At 40.5% G+C, this 9,302-nt stretch overlaps 1 protein-coding gene across 1 annotated transcript in view; it reads left to right on the top strand.

Moving 5' to 3' along the window:
* nav3 (neuron navigator 3) overlaps positions 1 to 9,302 on the top strand; it is a gene marked incomplete at its 5' end in the record, with an annotated part of 211,473 nt that overhangs the window by 163,440 nt on the left and 38,731 nt on the right. The window contains 3 exon segments of the mRNA XM_014018077.1: positions 2,292 to 2,416; positions 6,601 to 6,624; positions 6,997 to 7,163. Coding sequence (XP_013873531.1) covers positions 2,292 to 2,416; positions 6,601 to 6,624; positions 6,997 to 7,163 — 316 coding nt within the window.

Below are 9,302 nucleotides of genomic sequence, written 5' to 3'. Positions count from 1 at the left end.
CACAAATGCAGAAACCAATATAAAACAAACATATTAAACTAAAAATAAACTGTTCAATAAAACGCATACCATCAGGAGGAGGAGGAGAAGAAGGCACTTGTGTCCTACTTCGAGCAGACAAACATTTTTCTCAACTGAACAGAAAAAACACCAGTTAACTCCAAAGATCCCAAAATCTGCCACCTTCAACCATGACTGTTCTCACAAAGCCAATAAGTTCATTAATAACAGCCCAGCTGCAAACTTATCCTTCGCTGGCTTAGAAAACAGTACTCCGACAGAGTAAATCAATCAAACCAGCTTCATGCCATGGCACTGGTAACCCGGAAGTTCAGTGAAAGGTRACAGTAAGGAAACTAGCTCACTTATCTAGGGCACCCCCTTCGGGTGATTGGCCAACCAATTTACCTGCTCAGTAAACTTGTTACAGGTAACACCCATTCTGCCACAACTGGAACCACCAGCTGCGGAACCACCGACTGTGGATCCACCGAGACCACCGGATGTTGAACCACCAGCTGTGGAACCACCGACTGTGGAACCACCAACTCAGGAACCTTGGACGACTCAATAGACTCATGAACAACAGCAGAGGAGGGTGGGTGATGGAGCCCTCAGCCAAGACCCTCTGGGCGAAAGKGGAGACCTTCTGGTGACCGGGCAGCCACTGCAGCTCAGGACATGCCATCAGCACATTCACAATCTGACAGCAGAGTTGAAGTCTGGTAGCAGAGGTGGGAGACCACCYGAGCAACAGCAAAGAACCGCTGATCAGGGAATGAGTAATCCATTGCTCCTCCGGTGGCAAACATGGGACCAGCTSCCCCGAAGATGAGGAGGAAAAACCAGCCATGGTGGAACCAGACGACCGTTCACAGTCCTCAGGAAAAGGCTGATTGAAAAAAGTTTGTCCGTGGGCTGGGTCTTTGGTCTGATCATTCTGACAGTCTCAGACATAAAAATAACCCAGGGCACAGACAAACTTAAGAATCTTCAAAAATAAGCTTTTATTAAAAAAAGAAAAGCTGGCAGGCAGCTCAAAAAACTCACTTTAGCTTCATGGAACAGGACTTCAAATAACACCAAGGGACGGAGCAGGCTGGACGACAACAGCACAATGATCAGACGCAGACTGAAGACAGGACACCGAATAAAAAGATAAACTAATGAGGACAAACTAGAAACACAACAGAAATCAGGTGTGGGGTGCAAGGCATCTGAACAGAAAAACACAGGGGAAACACTGAAACACTAGGAAAACCAAAGCAAAATAAACACAGACTATGACAGTAGCTCTCTTTAACTGGGTTCACTCCAAAAATTAATCAGTGTGTGTTGGAGATTATGTATGATGATACAGATACTAACGCATACAAATCTTTGCACATTATCTGTATAAGTAGCTGAACAAAGGTCAGTTGACTATGATGTCCATCTTGAGTTTGGTTAAACCCAAAAGCGAATTGGTTGTAAATGTCAACTCAATGATCACATCTGAGTTTTATTAAAATCCATTCAATGTTTCAGAGGATTTTTCGATAACAGACAACCAGAGCTGATTTTAATAACTAATGGCAAAGTTTTAAACACGGATCAGTTAGGTCTCAGAGTATACATGGAAGAAGACTCTCAGCTACTAACACACCATATTTTAGCCTAGTATCTATAAATTTGGCTGAGTTATAGACATTTATTTGTAAGGTCAATAAAAAAAWTTTTAAGGCAATGGCGGCCATCTTGACTTACTCAACTGTAGATGTCGACCCAATGATTACTTTCAAAAAGGTTATTTAAAATCTATTGATGCAAGAGATATTTTGCTAAAGTTATGTAGAAATAAATTAAAACTGGTGGTGCAGAGGTTGGAGGAGGCGAGCCTGTGATTGGGAGGTTGCAGYTTCGAATCCCCTAACTGGCACTGGGTGCTGAAGGTGACGCTTCTACCCTCATTTACGTCAATGTGGGCCAATAAGGCCACTCCATCTCCACTCTTCAATGTGAAGGAAAAAATGCAGATTAGTTAAATACACATAGAAAAATAAATAAATAAATAAATAAAATAAAACATAAAGAAAAGGTGTTTCTGATGTCCACGTCAGTTTTGGGAAACCCTTAATTGGCCTCAGTCAGTCAGATGTACGACTGACTGACACTTAATCARGTCTTCAAGTGTCGAGGTTTACACAAACGGGTCGCAGCCGAGCCTTGCAGAACCCAACATCATCACGTTCTCACACACGGATCAGCTTAACTCGTGGCACGCTGAGGAATTCTTTGTCTGTCTCCTCCAGACCTCCGGATTAGACGGCAGCACTCGTCAGAAAGCATGTCCAGCATCAACAGCGCAGCCAGTCACTCCAGCATGGGCAGCTTGAGCAAGGARGCCGAGGATAAGAAGAAGAAGAAAAAGAGCTGGGTGAGTGCAGAAAATGGGGACTAACTGTGAGATGACAGCTGAGAAGATGAAACAAGAAACGTCAGGRGGTGCTTTTCAAAAATGTTGGTATATATCTGATTTTTATCTGCTTTTTGAAGCTGAATGTCTTGGTAAATGGTAAATGGTACTGAACTTAGAGTGCTTTTTCAAGTTCCTCCGGACCCCAAAGCGCTTTACACTAACAGACATTCACCCATTACATATACTGTACATTCACATTCACACACTGATGATGGCAAACTACACTGTAGCCACAGCTGCCCTGGGGCACACTGACAGAGGTGGGGCTGCCATGCARCGGCGCCACCYGACCCTCTGACCACCATCACTTTTGAAAAAATATTAAAGAGTGGAAGAAAATCCTAAGACATTGAAGGTGGTTTTAACATTTCATGCTTCAAGGTTGCAACAGTTGAAACGTTTCTTGTGTTTAAACACTTTAATCTAAAGTGTACAATAAGCAACATCCTATGAATTTAATCCCACTCCTCCTAGTCTGTCACCGTTGCTAGGTTACAAGGTGWGGATTAGTTCAGCTGAGTTTTTAAATGTCATCAGAGGCTGTCAGAGGGATGAGCAGAGTGAAACACACTCACTTAAGCAAAATTACCCCCCCCCCCCCCGAAAAAAGCAGGAAGCAGGGTGGTCATTTGGTTCAAGCTAGAAAAAAAGCATCTGCTCAGAGTTTAGATAAGTGCTGATTTGAAATTCAGTGTCAAGAGGGAAAGTCATCTTCCTTAAAAAGTGCTGTCAGAGTGTTTTTTAAAAGGACTCCTAATCCCTCATTAACTCAGCTGGGACTTGGTCATGCAGACTTAGTTTTTGCAGCAGCCCATTTCCAATTTTCTTTTTAATGTCAAGCATTTATGATCACAAAACCATAAAGATCAAGGCACAAAAAAAAGCTCACACTATGTAAAAACGTACACAATTATAAAGCCTTTTTTTCCTTTTATGCGCTTTTCTCGGACTTTGATTCTGGCTGTCTGTGTTCCTGGGTGAGTGCTGTTATATGCTGCAGCCCCCCCCCCCCCCCCCCCCCCCCCCCCCCCCCCCCCCCCCCCCCCCCCCCTAGTCTGACACACGACAAATTAGAAGGTCTGTCGCAGCCAAAAAGCTCAAAGCCAGTTTTCAGCCTCTGCCGCAGAGCAAACAGCGAGCTAACGGCCTGGAACTTCACTCCTGAGTACAACACCCATGTTCATTGAGCGTCAGTGAATTTTTGACATCATTCCTGACTCAGTGGAGGTTCGTTAAGAAAAGGAGTGGGCTAATTGTAGCAGGGAGGTAAGTGAAAGATGGGGTCATGAGTTAGAAAGGTGGAATGGTTTCTTTTTGTTCAAAATACACAAATTATCTTCTTTTAACAAGAAGTTTTCARAAAGCATAGAAACAGTTTAACATGAATTCAACAAAATCATAGATGATGTGTTTGCCCCCTCCCCAATTTGCCCATTTGCTTATCTTACCCATTATCCTGAACTTATCCTTAATGATGATGGATAGATGATTTTAACATCCTAAACCCCAAATTCACCAATGGATTGGATTGTGTCTCTTACAGGTGCAAATTTGCATTTTTTTTGTATCCATCTTCTCAAAGGAAGATGTGCATCTAGAACTGTGCTGCCAACCCAACAGCATCTCTTTGTCAGTTTGTCCACACTTAAATTAGTGTTTGTGCATACCTTTAATACACGTGTGTCAAACTCGAGGCTAAATTCAGTCCTCGTTAACATCTTATCTAGCCCCAATGGCAATACTGTATTTTCTGGATTAAAAGTGGCTCCAGAGTATCAATCAATCAATCAATCAATCAAACAAATTTATTTCGAACATGATGACCTTACAATACAAAGAGATAACCATACTTAAACATATTACACATATTAAATACAAAATACACATATTTTATGACAATAATAATCTCAGCATGTTCGAAATGGAGTAGGAAGAAGTAAAAAACTTATAAACTCTGACCCCATACTATTTTCAAATAATATATATTAATAAACTTCAGGTACTTAGTAAATCGTTAAATTACAATGTAAATTTCTATTTACCCTTGTACAACCCTTTGTGTTACAATCACTCCTCATATCTACACATTAAAGGATACATAAACACATGAATTTAATGCACCTGAACAAACATTGAAATTTAAGTATATTCATCCAGCTATACACATACATTCATATGCACTTACATATATATATAAGTTACTTAGTATAAGTAACTTATAAGTAGTATAAGACTTAGTATAAGTCACATCAGTCYAAAACTGCATCCTGAAGAGGAAAAAAACATGTATAAACTGCACCTGACTGTCACATCAGAACTTACATCTAATTTGGACTAACACAATAACACAGAGAACATACTGTACCTCCTGGAATATTGAATAGCCTTAATTAACACAGACAGATGACCCAGATGAGAGTAACTTTACGTGAATTATTTGGAGTGACTGTAACCGCAAGTTACCAAACAACAACAAGCTAACACTTACCGTKCTCTGTTGTCTTGCGCTCTGGTCTTATGGTACGTTCACACCGAACGCGTTTTGAGCTGCAGAAGCAGCCAATTTACATGCAAAGTCTATGGTGGACGCACCTCTAGGGGTCTTGCGGCACGTCAGGTCCATTTAGCGCGGCAAGCAAGGAACACGGAACACGGCAGAGCATTTTTTCGTGCATGCGGTGCGGCGAAAACAGCCAACGCCTGAGTTCAAAAATCTGATCTTTCCTTTCGCCGCTCAACGCGTCTTAAGAGACGCGTCTTAAGAGACGCGTTGAGCGTCTCATGAGAGACTCATTTTTGCACGTGACAGTTTCCTGAATTTTGCCCACTAACCCGAAACAGACGGACAGGAGCTCTTTAGCTTAAATCAACCATCTGCAGTTGATGTTCTGGCTGGTGATATCAGCACCGATGTGGGTCAGCAGCTCGTTAAACTGACCGCGGTGTTAAACTGGGCTCGGGACAGAAATAGTCRGCCAGCTTGCAGCTCCTGGAGTGGTGAAACTAACCAAACAAACCATCTCTAAATTATCTGGTGAATTAATTATCTGCTGTTCGCTTGCTCTTTAATAAATAAAGCAAAGCCATTTTCTTTATTTTATCTTTATTTCATCCTCCAAAGACAGACCGGCAAAAAACCAAGACGCTCCTCCCACTTCAGACGCGTGTCTAGTCTCTGTCCTGGTCTGAACGTAGCGCGTCCAACTGGAGGCATTGGGCACTTTTTTGCTGCTCAAAACGCYTTTGGTGTGAACATAGCATTATGTGTCATACTGCTTAACAGTACAGTTCAAAATTTGGTACTTTTCCTTTGAGTTCACTGCAGTATATTATTGTTATGTTGCAAATAAACCAAAATAAGATTTGAGCTTTTGAAATATTTTGAGCCCCGCCCACATTTAACACAATCAAAAAATGCATCATGAAGAGGAAAAAAACCTATATAAATCACTCCAGAGTATAAGTCCTCAGACCACTATGAAAACAAAGTGAGATTCATAGTCTGGAAAATATGGTACTTGTGATCACTTACAAATGTAAAAAATAAAATAAAATAAAATAAAAATAAATAAATCTCTTTTTGTCACTGGATTTAGTGCAGTCTTTTTATCAACTGCAGTCAACTTTAACTTCCCTTCTGTTTTTAAAGTCAAACTATTAGCTTTTTAGTGAAGGCTTTTTTAAAACTGATTTGCTGCTTTCTAATAATGGGTCTTTCGAAATTTATTAATTTTCTTTAACCATTATATTATGTATGTTTTAAACACTGCATACAATCAAATTTGGAAAATGTAATTTGTATTTCTATGAGAATAATTCCTTGGATAATATTTAAAACTAAGATTTTTTTCAATCCACCACTTCACATTTCGGGTATCCATTAAAATGTTAGTGATGCAGTTATTCATTAAGCTATAAACACACAAAAGTACCGAGAACAAAGGTACGGGAAACACAGCAGAGGGTTTAATATTAGTTAATGTAGCATCTCTCAAACCTATTTTGCAAAAAAGCTAATATCTGACTAGCCATTTTTTGTGAGGTACTAATATTAGTATAAACTTAAACTGTGCTGTAGTGTGTGAAGCGGGCATGAGTGTGGGTTTGCATCGCTTAACGATGGGTATGTTCTGCATCTTCAGGTGGCTGATTCCATCCCAGCTCAGGTCAGTGGCTTCCATGGTGTCCTTCTGTATGCATTCAGTGGTTATTTACCATCTCGATGTCCTCTGTTCTGCCTTTTCCCTCGCTTTTTCTCTCGGAACGTTGGCATGGAAACAGCCACCCTCCCATCTCTCAACTGTTTGCCCCCCGCCCCCCATGTTTATTTTAATTGCCTGTTCATCCTCATTAAGTTCATTAAAAATTAAAAGTCTGTCTCTTTCCTTTCTCTTTCCAATTTGATACTTACGGCCTTGCTTTTCGCTTCTTTACCTAAAAACAGACAGCAGCCATTGCTTGGATTAAGCACGGAATGACTTCCTGATGTGATGACATCACATGGACTGATGTGACCGGTCTGTATGTTTGTGTTTCAGTTACGCAGCTCCTTCAAGCAGGCGTTCAGCAAGAAGAAAACCAAATCCCAGTCGTCCCACGACGAGACAGAGGAGATGTCGGACTCTCTGCCATCCTCGCCCAAACTGCAGCACGACAACCGGGAGGGCAGCATCGCAACGCTGCGCTCCTCCCCCTCCACCACAGAGTGAGTTTTCCCAACCGCAACCCTTCGACAAAACATCCAGACACAATCACAAAACACTTCATGACAAGAAACCTGAATGGGTAAATTTGGAGGCAATTTAATGATTACATTGTCTRTTAAGACATGCAGTTTCAGTTGATTTCCCCCAAACGATGTGCTTAATGTTTGTTGTCAGTGAGTGTAAGTTCTAAAAGGATTTTTCTTCCTGTCTGAGTAATTTTACTTTTTTCTGTTTTCCTTTTAACAAATGTCTTTAAATCCCCCCTCACTCTTTCCTCCAAACACTATCCATTATTTTTTAATACTTTTGTAATGTTTTTCCACCTGCTGTGACAGTTGTATTTGCGATAGCAAGTGCTCCCCCATTTGGACGTCAAAGAAAACACAAAACGGTCATGTGGTCTACATTCACAGATCTCGGTAACAGGCACTGAGTGGCATGCAATCTTAGGAGTGTGTGAGTGTGCACCGGATTGTGTTGGTGTGACTTTCTTCTTTCATCTCAGTGCTGAAAAATATRATGTCAGTTTCTTTTTCAAGCACAAACTGACTCTGGACCTGAATGTGTCTGGACACAAAACACTGAGTTGAATAAAGGGTAGAGAAAATGTTTATCTTCTGAGCTCTCAGGACCAACATGTGGCTGTTTTGTAAGCATGCATCGACCGTGCCCACCTGCTCTGCTGTATGGCAGCTACTGAGATTTTATTTATTTATTTATTTATTTATTTATTTATTTATTTATTTATTTATTTGGTGGCATGTTGAAGGTTCTMAACCTCAAATGATCAAGTGAGCATCAAAGTTGTGTTAACTATATGAGCTTGAGTCAGAAAAATAGTTCTACTATAGTTCACACATGATGTGTACACAAGTTTGGAGTAATCCCAATYTTCACACGTGTTCCCCTGGCTGCACTGTAATTAGTTTTTTTATTATTATTATTTGAGGGGGGAGCCAAGTATCTCTTATGACCAGTGGCYGCTGGTGGAATTTTCTCCAGGTGGGGCTACAACTCCAAAATAGACGTATRCCAAAAAGCAACCAAACATGTACTAAGTTGTATCACGCRAGTGTATTTATTAAACAAATGACAATAATAAAACAGTATCACAATGTCATTACAATGTGTTTTATTTTTAGTACATAAATTTTGCTCTTCTGCTACTYAGAAGCAAATTTCTTCATGACTCTGGTTAAATTCAGGGATGTTTTAACCAGATACTTATAGAGCATGGTCAGTGCAGTGATGTGATGTTGAACCTGAGGAAAGTCTAGATTGTCTTCAGTGTTCAGCTCCTCTCAGATTCAGCTGTGGTCAGAGGAGATGTGATGAGAATCTTCAGCAGAGTCACAGTCTCTGAAGATGCAGATTGTTCTCCATGAAGAGCTCCACAGCGCACCACTGCAGCTCCTGATCTCATAAAAGCCTGTTCAATGTTTAGCTTGGTCCTGTTCAGCATTGCATCCTCCATGGTGGTGAACTGGAAACCTGCAGGAATGTCTGCCTGCAGCTCTGACCATGTGCTTGTGAATGGCTCAAGATGATGTCACAAACCTAAAAAAAAATAAATGCACAAATTTAATTCAGTATGGAGATGGCTACAAGTGAACTTTCTAATAGTCAATATATTGAAAACAACTGAAGTTATGAATACACATGTTAATATACAGCGGGTAAAATAAGTATTGAACATGTCAKCATTTTTCTCAGTAAATATATTACTAGAGGTGCTAATGACATGAAATTTTCATCAGATGTCGGCAACAACCCAAGCYATCCATACATACAAAGAAATCAAACCATAAATGTCCAGAAATGAAGTTATTTGTAATAATGTGGAATGGCACAGGGGAAAAGTATTGAACACGCTTGCTGAAATTTGTCTAATACTTTGTACAAAAGCCTTTGTTGGCAATGACAGCTTCAAGACGCCTCCTGTATGGAGAAACTAGTCGCATGCATTGCTCAGGTGTGATTTTGGCCCATTCTTCCACACAAACAGTCTTCAAATCTTGAAGGTTTCCTGGGTCTCTTCTATGAACTCTGATCTTTAGTTCTTTCCATAGATTTTCTATTGGATTCAAGTCAGGTGGTTGGCTGGGCCATTCCAGCAGCTTTATTTTCTTTCTCTGAAA

Source organism: Austrofundulus limnaeus, unplaced genomic scaffold, assembly GCF_001266775.1.
Source record: "Austrofundulus limnaeus strain Quisiro unplaced genomic scaffold, Austrofundulus_limnaeus-1.0 Scaffold182, whole genome shotgun sequence".
Lineage (NCBI taxonomy): Eukaryota > Metazoa > Chordata > Actinopteri > Cyprinodontiformes > Rivulidae > Austrofundulus > Austrofundulus limnaeus.
Note: the sequence above shows the minus strand (reverse complement) of the source record. Positions and strands in the feature narration are given on the sequence as shown.